The 13,892-nt window shown below is 57.1% G+C and overlaps 1 protein-coding gene across 2 annotated transcripts; it reads left to right on the top strand.

Annotated features, from left to right (window-relative positions):
* The first annotated feature begins 4 nt into the window (after positions 1 to 4).
* On the top strand, positions 5 to 13,891 carry TMEM132A (transmembrane protein 132A). Of its 2 annotated transcripts, none has more exons than XM_027532849.1 (11): positions 5 to 264; positions 2,804 to 3,018; positions 3,226 to 3,444; positions 4,355 to 4,686; positions 6,710 to 6,859; positions 7,859 to 8,057; positions 8,140 to 8,283; positions 9,772 to 9,974; positions 11,295 to 11,571; positions 11,979 to 12,170; positions 12,595 to 13,891. In XM_027532849.1, the coding sequence occupies exons 1-11, from the start codon at positions 165 to 167 to the stop codon at positions 13,657 to 13,659; spliced, it is 3,096 nt and encodes a 1,031-aa protein (XP_027388650.1). In that variant the 5' UTR covers positions 5 to 164; the 3' UTR covers positions 13,660 to 13,891. The 2 variants fall into 2 exon arrangements, with proteins under 2 accessions (XP_027388650.1, XP_027388651.1); XM_027532850.1 differs by having other exon boundaries at positions 7 to 264; positions 7,862 to 8,057.
* The last annotated feature ends 1 nt before the right edge of the window (position 13,892 follows it).

The raw sequence follows: 13,892 nt of genomic DNA, 5'->3' as shown, positions 1-13,892 counted from the left end.
TCCTGCTCCAGCTCCGGCTCCGCTCCATTGTCTGGGAACTGCAGCCGCCGGGCGGGCGGACCTGCGAACGCGCAGGCAGCACCGGGGACTCACCCGGCCGGGAGATGCCGGGCGGACCGCGGCCACCTGAGCCGCCCGCCTAGTCCCCGCCTTCCTTGGGAAGGATGTGCGCCTGGATGGCGGGGCGCACGGCCGCGGCTCCCCGGGGGCCCCGCGGCCCCTGGCTCTGCCTCCTGGTGGCCTTCGCCCTGGACATCGTGAGAGGTCAGCGGGAGGGACAGGGCGGGGCGAGGGGCAGCCGGGCCCAAACTGAGGCCGGGGACGAGGGATGCTCGGGAGCCGGGAGTCTACGAGTTCTGGGACGAAGCCCCGAGCCGGGTCGCTCGGCAGCGTGCCCGGAGGGTGGAGAGGTCTCACCCCCGGGATCTGGCCCCTAGCCGCGGGCCTCCGTTGCTTCCCTCACTTGCATAACCTGGCAATTCCTTCCTGGTCCACGACCAGCACGGTCCCCGGGCTCTTGCGCGTCATCCTCCCACCCTCGCCGAGTCCCCGCACCTTCCGCGAGCTTCCCCTCCAGCCGGGACGTCTAACCTGGTTGCCCCCTGCCTCGCACGCACCACCTCCCTAATTGGCCGTCCAGAGAGCTGTAGCCCTGTGGCTCCTAGCCCCCTCCCCTCTGCCCAGAACCTGAGAGATCCTCACTGCCTTCCCCCTGCGCCAAGGAGCTCTCTGACCTTGGAGTCTCCAGGGGTTGCCCCATCCATGCCTTACTGAGTATGGGGATCCCTGGAGGAGGGGCAGAGCCTCCCCTGGACCCCAGAGGTGGGAGTCAGGCTGCCCCTGGCGTGGACGGAGGCTGCTAGGTGGATGATGCCAGAGAGAGCGGGGGATAGTGAGACATTTTCTGCCCCCGCCCCCCTCCCTCACAAGAGAGCTGAACTCTGAGTGATGGGAGTCCGTGGGAGTCAGGCCACAAGAGCATGTTGTAATTATCCAGGCAGTGGAGTAGACAAGAGGACCAGAAGCCAGGGTCTGACCCCAGGGAGCCACAGTCACTCACCTGTTACACTTGGGGAGGGAGGAGTGAAGCTTCTCACCACAGGCTGCTTGGAGGGAAGGGTCTTGAAGGAGGTTGAAACCATCCAGTCCCCCATCCCAGCAGTGGGGCTGAGAGTGAACTGGCTCTAGGGCTCCTTTCAGCCACCTGCTCCCCTCCCTGGGGACCCAGCAGGAGCCCTAATAACCCCTCACACTGAGAGAAGAGGAAAGGCTTGTCACATCTATTATGCAGCAGCAACAACCCCTCCTCCAGACAATGTGCCACCGGTTTACAAAGCCCTCCTCTGGCTACCATGTCACTAAATGCTCCTTCTACAGGTGAGGAGCATACTGACCCAAGCTTCATCAAGGCAGAGTTAGGACATAAATGCAGGTCTCCAGGTTCCCAGAGGGCTTCCCTTGTGGCTCAGCTGGTAAAGAATCCTCCTGCTGTGCGGGAGCCCTGGATTTGATCCCTGGGTTGGTTTTCCAAGGGAAGATCCCTTGGAGAAGGGAAAGGCTACCCACTCCAGTATTCTGGCCTGGAGAATTCCATGGACTATAGTCCATGGGATTGAAAAGAGTCAGACAGGACTGAGGGACTTTTACTTCAGGTTCCCAGATCATCCTCTCCAGGAATGGGGGATTCTGGGATGAGTGTGACAAGCCCCCTGGTCAACAGACAAGAAAACTAAATCAGAGGAGGAAGCCAGGGTGAGAGAGCAAGCAATCAAGGAGGGCTTCCTAAAGAAGGAGGCAACATTCACATTCAAGGAGGAGGGAGGCGAGGACAAGAGACCTATACAGTCTAGGGAGTGAAGCCCGCAGGGGCGCAGTGGAAAGCAGCCCAGGGTGGAGAGAGGGGGGGGTGGAGAGACAGGGTGTGTAATGGTGGGTAGCTGGGCTCTTTGACTCCCAACTCTACCACGCTTCAGATATGGAACCCCAGGCCAGTCCCTGAACCTCTCAACTTCATTTTCTACAACCATAAAATGGCATTAATAGTAATAAACCTAGTTCTCAGAGCTATTACAGAACACGGAAGCGTTAACATATGCACAGCATTTAAAATAGTAACTTGCACACAGATAACTTTCAAAAAATTATTATTAAGGCTAGCTAGAGGGGTCCTTTGCCCTTTTGAGTGTTGACTACTTTGACTCTCTCCCCAGGCTTCCGTAGGGTTCCTGCCCCCTACCCCATTCTGGGCTTGTACTCCAATACCCGGTTGGGATGGCATAGAAAGGAGCAAGTTTGGGAAACCAGTGTAAGGTTGCCATGGTGATGACACAGTGGCAGCGAGGGTGGATGCCCAGCCAAGTCTTGCCAAGGACCCAGGGGGCAGAGGAAGGGTCTCTAATTCTACAAAGCTCACCTCGTCACCATCTTTTATTATCACATGGACCCTGTCTGGGGAGGGCTTGGTGTCACACAAATGCCTTGGTGTCAGAGGCAGGTAGGTAGAGGGCAGGAGCGGGTGGGGGAAGAGGAGACATTGAGAAGGTTCTGCTGGTGGGAGGAAGGCTTGGGTCTGTGGAAGGCAGGAGTGACTCAGAAGCTGGCAGTCAGTCCTGGATGGAGATTCAAATCCTGGCCCCCGCTACCTGTGAAATGGGGAGATCCCCACTCCAACATCCTGGGAGAATGGGACTCACAACCCTTTTCTTCCTCCACCTCCCATGACTGCTCTGCCCTGGGACAAAGCTGGGTTCAGCCCCTGCCCGCTCTAAAGCTGCCACGACCCCTACCCCTTCTCCCTCCTTAGTGGACTGTGACCAGGACCCCCTGGACCCAGTCTACCTGCCGGCAGCCCTGGGACTCCTGGATGCCCCTGAGCACTTCCGTGTGCAGCAGGTGGGCCGCTACCCCCCTGCCAACTCCTCTCTGGGCTCCCGATCTGAGACCTTTCTGCTCCTGCAGCCCTGGCCCAGGGCCCAGCCACTTCTCCGGGCCTCCTACCCACCCTTCGCCACTCAGCAGGTAAGGAGGTACCACCAGAGACTCCTGGGCTACCGGGACTCAGAGCCGAGGTCTGCTGTGTGTGGCTCAGGGCCCTTCCACAGCCCTAGCCGCGCTCCCCCTTTTCCAGAGGGGGAGAAGGAGACCCATCAAGGCTCTCTCTTACTAGCCTGAGGTTTCGCTTCCCCCCACCCCCTGTTTTGTTGAGCACCCCCATTCTCCCTCCAGGTGGTCCCTCCTCGGGTCACTGAGCCACACCAACGGCCAGTCCCATGGGACGTGAGGGCCGTGTCAGTGGAAGCGGCCGTGACTCCAGCAGAGCCCCACGCCCGTGTCCTCTTCCACCTCAGAGGGCAGGATTGGCCCCCAGGGCCTGGCAGCCTGCCCTGCGCCCGGCTCCATGCCACACACCCAGCAGGCACTGCTCACCGAGCCTGCCGCTTCCAGGTGAGTGGGGGCCCCCACCTGGGTTGGCCCTGCTGCTGTGCCCGCCAGAAGGTGATCCCAGAATAGGAAAGAGAGGGCTCACCACTTCTGGGAGGTTTGGGGGTCACAGACCACCCGATTCCATTCCTACTCTGCTAGCTCTCACAGGGCCCTGTTATTTGGGGCCCCTTGAGGAGTTCAGTCTATTGTACATGACTTTGGGCAAGTAACTTAATCTCTCTGAGGTTCAGTTTCTTCATCAGTAAAAGGAGATAATAGCAATTCTTACCTCATATGGAGCTGGAATAAAGAAATGAGATGAGGACTTCCCTGGTGGTCCAGTGGTTAAGACTCTGCCCTTCTAATGCAGGAGGCACAGGTTTGATTCTTGGTCAGGGAACTAGGATCCCACATGCTGTGAAGTGTGGTGCAGCCAAAACAAAACAGAAATAGTAATTAAAAAAAAAAAAAGAATAAATGAGACAGATGCAAGAATAGCTTTTGGCACAATGCCTGGCACAAGAGCAATCCCTCAGCGAGTGTTTATATTATTGCTAGTATTGCTTTTATTGTTGCAATTTCCCCTCTTTTGCAGCCTAGCATGGGATTCCACTGGGGAGAGGTGTTCTGTGGGCTGTGGGTTCTGAGAAGCCTGAGCTGTAGTCAGGGCAGTCCGGGGCATGATCAGGGGGAGGTATTGAGGCTGGTTCACTTTGGAATAAGAATGTTCCCAAAGGTAGAAAAGTGGCCAATGGGACGTGTTCTAAGACCTAGCCTGTCGTGTCACCAGCTGGCGTGTCACCTGCTGGCGTCTCTGGCCCATGCTGGCCCTGTATTCGTGGACCCCTTCAGCTCTGGGTTTCCTGCCAGAGGACGGGTGCTGGGGCTCCCCTCCCCCACCACTCTGACCATGGCTGTTGTGTCTTGGCAGCCATCCCTGGGCGCCTGCGTGGTGGAGCTGGAGTTCCCTTCACACTGGTTCTCCCAGGGCTCGGCCACCCGGGCAGAGCTGGCCTACACGCTGGAGCCAGCAGCTGAGGGTCCTGGGGGCTGTGGCCCCGGCGGGGAGGAAGACCCCGGGGAGCAGGCACTCCCAGTGGGCAGTGTGGAGCTGCGCCCAGCGGACCCCCCACAGCACCAAGAGGTGCCCCTGGATGAGGCAGTGACTCTGCGGGTGCCTGACGTGCCTGTGCGGCCCGGCCAGCTCTTCAGCGCCACCCTCCTGCTTCGGCACAACTTCACAGCTGGTGTCCTGACCCTGCGGTGAGCTGCCTGTGTCCCTGGGGATGGGTCAGAGGCAGGGAACTTCTGCAGGAAGACTGGGCAGGTGCCCCCTCTTCTTGGGGTCCTTATGGAATCCCTGACTTCTGCAAAACATGGGTCCATCAAACCCCCTCCAGGCTAGGCACTGGTAGCAGGCAGGACCCTGCCATTGGGCAGGACCTTGAACTTAGAATTGGAAGTAGGAAGCTCCCCTCCCCCCAGCACTTTTCTGAGACTCCTTGGTCCGGTGCAGCTAACGTTGCCCACAATTGTGTCTCCAGGGAGGGGAAACAGGAAGAGGACTTAGAAACTGGGAAATGTGGTGCCTGGGGGTGGTTAATGCTTGGATGCCCCAGGAGAGGTATTTGCCCCAGTCCCATTCATCTACATCTTTTCCCGCTGGCCACCTCACCATGGTCCTTAGCCTTTGGACAGAGTTGGTTCCTTCCCATACAAAGGCCCTCCTTTTCATGTACCTTTCTTTAGGAAGGCCTCCCCACTCCGCCCCAGCCATTCCCCCACCCCGCTGTTATTGTTTGCGTGTGTCCCACCCCTGTGTCTCTCCCTCTCTTCTGCTTACTGGCACCATCATTAGATCTTTCCTAGACTTAAAAGATGCCAAGCCCTGTGTCTCCACTCTGGAGCTCAGGATAGAGCAAGGCCCGGTTCCCCCATGTCCTGAGGGACCCCTAGTGGTAGGGAAGGGGGCTGCATGGACATGGACTGGATCATACCATACCCAGCTCTGCAGGGGCAGGGGTTAGAGGGTGGCTGCTGCTGCAGCGGCTGCTGCTAAGTTGCTTCAGTCGTGTCCGACTCTGTGCGACCCCAGAGACAGCAGTCCACCAGGCTCCCCCATCCCTGGGATTCTCCAGGCAAGAACACTGGAGTGGGTTGCCATTTCCTTCTCCAATGCATGAAAGTGAAAAGTGAGAGTGAAGTCGCTCAGTCGTGTCAGACTCTTCTCGACCCCATGGACTGCAGCCTACTAGGCTCCTCCGCCCATGGGATTTTCCAGGCAAGAGTACTGGAGTGGGTTGCCATTGCCTTCTCCGGGAGGCAGGGGAAATTCATCCTGTCACCAGGAAAGCTTTTTAAAGAAAATGGTATCTGTGTTGCTGGAGGCTTGAAGAATGAGCAGGTGAAAAGAGGAAGGGCAGGGACTTCCCTGGTGGTCCAGTGGCTAAGATTCCATGCTCCCAATGTAGGGGGCCTGGGTTCCATCCCTGGTCAGGGAACTAGATCCCTCATGCCACAAGTAAAAGAGATCGCAGGCTGAAACTAAAGATTCCACATGCCACAATGAAGATCGAAGATCCTGCATGCTACAATCCAGAACCTGCTGTGCTGTGCTTAGTCGCTCAGTCCTGTCCAACTCTTTGCAACCCCATGGAATATATAGCCCGCCAGACTCCTCTGTCCATGGGGATTCTCCAGGCAAGAATACTGGAGTGGGTTACCATGCCTTCCTAGGGGATCCTAGGGGATTCCTAGGGGATCTTCCCAACCTAGGGATCGAACCCAGGTCTCCCACATTGCAGGCAGATTCTTTACCATCTGAGCCACCAGGGAAGCCCAGCTAAGATCCAGTGCAGCATAAATAAATAAATATTTTTTTAAAAAAGAATTAAGGAAGGAAGGGCAGACCAGGCTGAAGGCACAGCTTGAGCAAAGGCTAGAGGCAGGAAGGGGCATGGTGGATGTGTACTTTGGGAGCAGCTGAAGCTAAGGGCGCAATGGAGAGATGTCACAACCGAAGATGAGACTGGACCGACCAACCCTAGAGGGCCTCAGATGCCAGGCTAAGACTTGACCTTGTGGACCGTGGGGAGTCATAAGTGCTCTGTGAATGAGGAGAGCTGTGTGACAGACAGGACCTGCATGGAGATGGGTCCCCCTGGGTTGGAGGGTGGTGAGGAGAAGATTCAGACCAGAGCTCCTTATCTTCCTGCTCCAATCCAGCCCACACTTCAACATACACCACCCGACCCATGACAAATTGTACCTGTGTCCCCTCCCCCAGGATTAAGGTAAAGAAGGGGCTGCACGTGATGGCTGCCCGCCTAGCCCAGCCCACCCTCTGGACTACCAAGCTGGAACGCTTCAAGGGCTCCAAGCACCACACCACGCTCATCACCTGCCATCGAGTCGGGCCAGTGGAGCCAAATTCCAGGTGGGTACTTTCTTTCCATGAGGGGAGGGATGGTCCTAGAGTGCAAGTGGGCAGATTTATGGGGCTGGAGGGGAGGAGGCTGCCACGCGGCCCCCTGTATTCACATGTAGTCAGGCACAAGAGCAGTCAGTCTCCTTCAAGGAAGCAGCACAAAACAGATATCTTTCCTTCACTCAGCTACTATTTATCCATCTTTTGGCACATGCCAGGTACAGTATCTGTGAGTCTTATTCCAGGTGACATCAACCTGTCCTGGTCACCCAGTCACAACCCTCACAGCCACTACCCCATCTCCCACTCCCACTACATGTGTTCATTTTTCCAGGCTGTTAATATTTCCCCCAAAGCCCAGCTGCAGTTCTTAAACACTTATGAACTCCTTATTCATGTCCTGTGTCTGGGTCAAGGCCTTGGACTTTGTAGCCTCTGTTTGAATTCTAGTTCTGACACTTTTTGGATAAATATCTTAGGCAAGCCAGTGAAGCCCACCTCCCCCATTCCCACCCCAGCCTCTGTTTCCTCACCTGTGAAATGGACATAACAATACACCCCTTATAGTTTATGAAAATAAGGTACTGCACAGCAAGTTTCTAGGCCAGTTTCTGGCACATAGTAGGTGCTTGATCAAAGGAAGCTGTGAGGTTCTTTATAATTCAGGGGTTGAGTGCCAGTCCTGGAAGTGAATCTTCTTCCTTGGTGTTTTATGCCACCCTGACAGCTATGGAAGGCAGAGATTAGCAAGCCTCCCTGGGGTTGGTAAAGTGGCTACTTGGATCTTGAGCAGATAAGAACTGGGACTCTGGAGCCAGGATGGTTAGGTTTCATTCCAGCTCTGCCACTTTTCACTGCATGACCTTGGGCAAGTTATATAACCTCTGTACCTCAGTTTCCTCATCTGTAAAATGGGGATAATCATAGGACCGACCTCACCAAGACAGGAAGTGCTCATGACAACACCTGACTGCTAGCAAGCACTCAGATTCTCTCTCTTTTGGCCAGCAGCCCCCTTGAACTGTCCGAGTTCCTGTGGGTGGACTTTTTGGTGGAGAATGGCACTAGTGGGGGCGTGGCGGTCACTCGCCCTGTCACCTGGCAGCTGGAGTACCCAGGCCAGGCCCCCGAAGCAGAGAAGGACAAAATGGTGTGGGAGATCCTGGTGTCGGAGCAGGACATAAGAGCCCTCGTCCCACTGGCCAAGGTAAGGGGTCCACAGCTCTTCCCGGCCAGGCTGGGGGCGAAGAGGTGGAGAGCTTGGGGCTGAGCCTCTGCTGCACCCCCAGGCTGAGGAGCTCGTGAACACAGCACCGTTGACTGGTGTGCCGAGGCGCATCCCTGTGCGCCTTGTCACGGTGGACAGTGGCGGAGCTCTGGTGGAGGTGACAGAGCACATCGGCTGCGAGTCGGCCAACACACAGGTCCTGCAGGTGAGTGGCACGTGGGGGCTGTACCTGCTTGATGCACACGCAGCATTCCTCCTTCCCCAATCAGGTCCCCAAGAGAACAGCTTCTTTTTCTTTTTTTCAATCTTTTGGCCACCCTGCACAGCATGTGGGATCTTAGTTCCCTGACCAGGAACTGAACCTGTGGACCCTGCATTGGCAGCATGGAGTGTTAACCACTGGACCGCCCAGGGAGTCCCAGAGAGCAGCTTCTTCTTGATACCAGGGACCTCATGAGGGGAACCACAGCTCTGGTCCCACCAACTCTCTCCAGAGTCAAGTGGGAGCTGTACTACCCCAAAGCCCCCAACTCAGGCATTTTCCCATTCATTACTACATTGGCAGATGAACTGACATGGGAGGGTTAAGAGCATGTACTTTACAGTGGGAAAGTTTTCATTTGAAACCCATCTTTGTTATCAACTAGCTGTGTGACTGTGGGCAAATCTCAACTTCTCTGAGCCTCTGTTTCCTAAGTTTTAAAATGAAAATATATTTTAAGGATGTTGTAAGAATTAAAAGCACTCTAAGAGGGACTTCCTGGGTGGCCCAGTGGGTAAGACTTCTCTTTGCAATGCAGGGGGTGTGGGTTTGATCCCTGGTCAGGGAGCCAAGATCCCACATGCCTCCTGGCCAAAAAACCAAAATATAAAACAGAAGCAGGATTATAACAAATTCAATAAAGACTTTAAAATGGTCCACATCAAAAAAGAAAAAAAAAGGCACTCTAGGACTGTATTCAGCAAAGCAGGGGCTGAAACACCAGCAGCTGCTGCTGTTACATTTGTTGTTGTTCAGTTGCTCAGTCGTGTCCAGCTCTCTGCCACCCCATGGACTGTAGCACACTGGGCTTCCCTGTCCTTCACCATCTCCCAGAGTTCGCTCACTCATGTCTATTGAATCAGTGATGCCATCCAATCATCTCATCCTCTGTTGTAGAATAATTATCATTTTTGGAGCCTTGAAATAATCTGTGAGGTTTAAAAAAAAAGGCAGGGCAACGTTTCCCAATCAAAGTTCTAAGAGGGGGAAGCCCAGAGGCTTTACTTCCTAAATCCTGGCTGCCTGAGTGAAGGTGTTCTTTGCTACCTGTGCCAGGTAGCATTATGTAAGTGGTTCCTACCTGAGAGTCCTTGGGTAGATAGGCCTGCCTCGCCCTTACCCTTTGTCTACCAAAGCACTAAGGAGGAGCCAAACTTGTGCATTCAAACCCTTACCTGCTGGTGGAAAAATTTCGTTGTATGCAAAAAGCCAGTTTCCCCAACAGCCCCAGGTAAACTCAGGGAAGGGCGGTACCTCCCTGGGCAATGGATCTTGGCTGCATGGGAAAATCTCAGGGAAGCCATACCTTATAGTAGAATACAGAATGAATTTCAGCCTTACCCTTTCTTACGGGTAGGAGTCAGGAATACTGTCTGGTCTGCGCCTGTCCGCTGTGGCTAAGCCCACCCCCTGCCCTCTGCCCTTCCACAGGTGTCAGAGGCCTGTGATGCTGTGTTTGTGTCTGGCAAGGAGAGCCGGGGCGCTCTGGGGGTGCGGGTGGATTTCTGGTGGCGCCGGCTGCGGGCCTCGCTTCGGATGACCGTGTGGGCCCCGCTGCTGCCCCTGCGCATCGAAGTGACTGACACCACCCTCGAGCAGGTCCGAGGCTGGAGGGTACCCGGCCCAGCGGAAGGGTGAGTGGAGCCCTGGGGAAGCTGGCTGGCCTTGGCGAAGTCCCTCTGGGACTGAGCGTGCGGGGAGTGGGGCGGGATACCGCCATAAACCCGAATTGGCAAAACTGCCCTGTGGTCTGCGGTTCCTTCTGCCCCTTCCTGCCCTTCACACAGGTTCTGACCGCTGTTTGTAACTGCTGACCTCCACTCTTCTCTTCCTTCCCTGCCTCTTTAATAGTACATATCACTTCTAACACACCGCGTGATCAGGTTAATTTTGTTTGTGGTCTGATTATCCCCCTCCGCATTCCTCCCCTCGAAGGTGAGGGCTTTGTCTATTGTGTTCCCTGCTGTGTCCTCAAGGTAGCACCTAGCTCAGTAACTATTGAGGGGATCTTCCCAGAGCCCAAGGGTGAGGGGGCCTCAGGCCTCAGGAATCTGTCCCCCTAGGCCCTCTAGAGATGGAGCACTAGTAGGTCTCCTCCAATAAAAGAGCGTCCCTCGCCTCAGTTCAGTTCAGTTGCTCAGTCGTGTCTGACTCTTTGCAATCTCATGGACTGCAGCACACTGGGCCTCCCTGTCCATCACCAATTCCTGGAGTTTACTCAAACTCATGTCCATTGAGTCGGTGATGCCATCCAACCATCTCATCCTCTGTCGTCCCCTTCTCCTCCTGCCTTCAATCTTTCCCAGCTTCAGGGTCTTTTCAAATAAGTCAGTTCTTTGCATCAGGTGGCCAAAATGTTGGCGTTTCAGCTTCAACATCAGTCCTTCCAATGAATATTCAGGACTGATTTCCTTTAGGATGGACTGGTTGGATCTCCTTGCAGTCCAAGGGACTCTCAAGAGTCTTGTCCAACACCACGGTTCAAGAGCATCAATTCTTCGACGCTCAGCTTTCTTTATAGTCCACCTCTTACATCCATACATGACTACTGGAAAAACCATAGCCTTGACTAGACGGACCTTAGTTGGCAAAGTGATGTCTCTGCTTTTTAATATGCAGTCTAGGTTGGTCATAACTTTTCTTCCAAGGAATAAGCATCTTTTAATTTCATGGCTGCAGTCACCATCTGCGGTGATTTTGGAACTCCCCAAAATAAAGTCTGTCACTGTTTCCCCTCGCCTCATGCATAGTCAAAGAGTTCCAATTAGGAGCCAGAGGGGACTGAACTCAGCGCCAGCAGGTGGAAGGACCTGACCACTGAGGCGCGACTGTGGGCAGGGCTTGGATAACCTGTCCCCCACCTGGAGGCGGGGCCTCTCGTGGGCGGGGCCCTCGGCCAGCGAGGGGGCGGAGCCCGCGCTGACGCCCCTTCCCCCGGCCGCCCTTTCCCTCAGGGCGCGGGAGCCAGAGGCTGCGGGGGTAGAGGAAGCGGAGCGGCGCGCCCGCGGCTGCCGCCTGCAGTACCAGCGTGCCGGCGTGCGCTTCCTCGTCCCTTTCGCGGCCCATCCGCTGGACGGCGGCCGCCGCCTCACCCATCTGCTCGGTCCGGACTGGCTGCTGGACGTGTCCCACCTCGTGGCGCCGCACGCTCGCGTGCAAGACCCGCGCGTAGCCTCGCTGGAGGGAGGCCGGGTCCTGGTGGGTCGGGAGCCTGGTGTCACCTCCATCGAGGTGAGCAGACGCCCCGAAAAGGGTGTATGGAGGTGACTCCCAGAATATTAATGGGCAGGTGCGAAGAGTGTCGGAAGGGCCCAGAGTGCACCTGGGGAAGTATGAGCCCTGGGGATGGGGGATTGGGTCAAAATAGGGCGGCCGTGTAATGAATGGGGGCGAAGTCCTTAAAGTATGAAGGGCGGGGGTTGGGTGTAGGGGGCCAGGTCTTGAGAGAGGAGGGAACTGTCCCTTAGGAGTGGGATTGTGGTCCAGGTATGTATAAGGTGTGTGGTTGCGGTGCAGAAAGTGGGAAAGCTGCCTAGCTCATAAACCAGATCCCTCCGTAGGGGTGCTGGGCTCTCAGAGGGGAGAGGCTGTCTGTGGGTGATAACTCTTCCCCACTTCCAACTCCCTCTCACCCTCAGGTGCGCTCCCCATTGTCTGACTCCATCCTCGGGGAGCAGGCGCTGGCTGTGACGGATGACAAGGTCTCGGTGCTGGAGCTGCGAGTGCAGCCAGTGATGGGCATCTCACTGGCCCTAAGCCGGGGCACTGCCCACCCGGGGGAGGTCACAGCCACGTGCTGGGCGCAGTCCGCCCTTCCCGCCCCAAAGCAGGTGACACGCTGCGGGGTCAGGGGGTTGAGGTCGACATCTCCAGCTGGGGGTTGATAACCAGAGGGATGGGAGGTACCTCCACCCTTCACCTTAGGGTTTTCAGGATGAGGACGGACTCCCTGTAAGGTAGTGAGCACTCTGCGGCTGGTGGTGATCAAGCAGTGGCTGGCTGGAGTGTGGCAGTGGGAGGTTATTAGAGGGCTCTAACTGAGGACCCTCCTGATGACTCAGACCCTGAGCCGAGTAGCAGACAGGTGATTGACGCATGTCCCCTCTCTCCCTGTGTCTTGTCCCTCTCTGCCTGTGTCTGTTTTCTCTCTGGTCTCTTCTCCTCCATGTGGCCTGTGTCCGTGGGAGTGGTCTCTGTGTGCATGCGTGCGTGCGTGCCCTCGCATGTCTCTGCCCGTGTCTGTGTGCCCCACAGGAGGTGGCCCTCTCCCTGTGGCTGTCCTTCTCTGACCACACCCTGGCCCCCGCCGAGCTCTACGACCACCATGACCTGGGACTGTCCGTCTCGGCTGAGGAGCCCGGTGCCGTGCTGCCAGCTGAGGAGCAGGGTGCCCAACTCCGGGTAGTGGTGAGTGGGGCGGGCACCGAGGGGCTGCCCCTGCACGTGGCTCTGCACCCCCCAGAGCCCTGCCGCCGTGGCCGCCACCGTGTGCCCCTGGCCTCTGGCACTGCCTGGCTGGGGCTGCCCCCTGCTCCCACCTCAGCCCCTGCCCTCCCATCCAGCCCAGCTCGGAGCTCATCGCCAGCCCCAGGAGCCAGCGTGGGTGGAGGACGGTGGGCAGCAGGCAGCATGGGGGGCAGTGGGGATGTGAGGGGCAAGTTCGAGCAGACAGAGGAGGAGGCCAGGAAGGAAGAGGCAGAAGCTAGGGAGGAGGAGGAGGAGGAGGGAGAGGAGGAGATGGTCCCCGCCCCTCAGCGGGTCACTGACCTAGAGCTGGGCATGTATGCCCTTCTGGGCATCTTCTGTCTGGCCATCCTCATCTTCCTGGTCAATGGCGTGGTCTTTGTGCTGCGCTACCAGCGCAAGGAGCCTCCCGACGGTGCCACTGACCCTGCCTCCCCCCAGCCCCACAACTGGGTCTGGCTGGGCACCGACCAGGAGGAACTGAGTCGCCAGCTGGACCGGCAGTCTCCTGGCCCACCCAAGGGGGAGGGGGGCTGCCCCTGTGAGAGTGGGGGAGGAGGAGAGGCCCTGACCCTGGCCCAGGCCCAGGCCCAGGCTCCTCCTACTGGGGCCACCACCAGCTCCTCGGGCACCCTGGCCAGGAAGGAAGCCGGGGGGCGGAGGAAGCGTGTGGAATTTGTGACGTTTGCGCCAGCGCCCCCGGCCCAGCTGCCCGAGGAGCCGGTGGGGGCTCCGGCCGTGCAGTCCATCCTGGTGGCGGGCGAGGAGGACATCCGCTGGGTGTGTGAGGACATGGGGCTGAAAGACCCTGAGGAGCTGCGCAGCTACATGGAGCGGATCCGGGGCAGCTCCTGACCCTCCCAGCCTGCCTGGCCCGGCGCCGTGGGCCTCCAGCCCGGGCAGCCTCCCGTTCATCCTCTGGTGCTTGTTGATCTGAGTCCCTGCCTGGCCCCTTGCCGGGACTCCCACCCAGGCCCCCTCTGCCCTGCCCCTTGTCATGGACCGTGGTCGTGAGGAAGGGCTCGTGGCCCTTATTTATGAGAACCATTTCATCCTAACGTCGGAATAAACTGAGAAGGAGACTCCAG

The sequence above is a fragment of the Bos indicus x Bos taurus genome, chromosome 29, assembly GCF_003369695.1.
Source record: "Bos indicus x Bos taurus breed Angus x Brahman F1 hybrid chromosome 29, Bos_hybrid_MaternalHap_v2.0, whole genome shotgun sequence".
NCBI classification, from domain to species: Eukaryota; Metazoa; Chordata; class Mammalia; order Artiodactyla; family Bovidae; genus Bos; species Bos indicus x Bos taurus.
The sequence above is the reverse complement of the archived record's forward strand: the minus strand, read 5'-3'. Positions and strand labels throughout refer to the sequence as shown.

Excerpts from the sequence above, each read along its gene's own strand:
- TMEM132A (XM_027532849.1), top strand. The coding sequence starts at position 165 with ATGTGCGCCTGGATGGCGGGGCGCACGGCCGCGGCTCCCCGGGGGCCC. Across the intron at positions 265-2,803 it reads CGCCCTGGACATCGTGAGAG|TGGACTGTGACCAGGACCCC; the intron begins GTCAGCGGGAGG and ends CTCCCTCCTTAG. Across the intron at positions 8,284-9,771 it reads CCAACACACAGGTCCTGCAG|GTGTCAGAGGCCTGTGATGC; the intron begins GTGAGTGGCACG and ends GCCCTTCCACAG.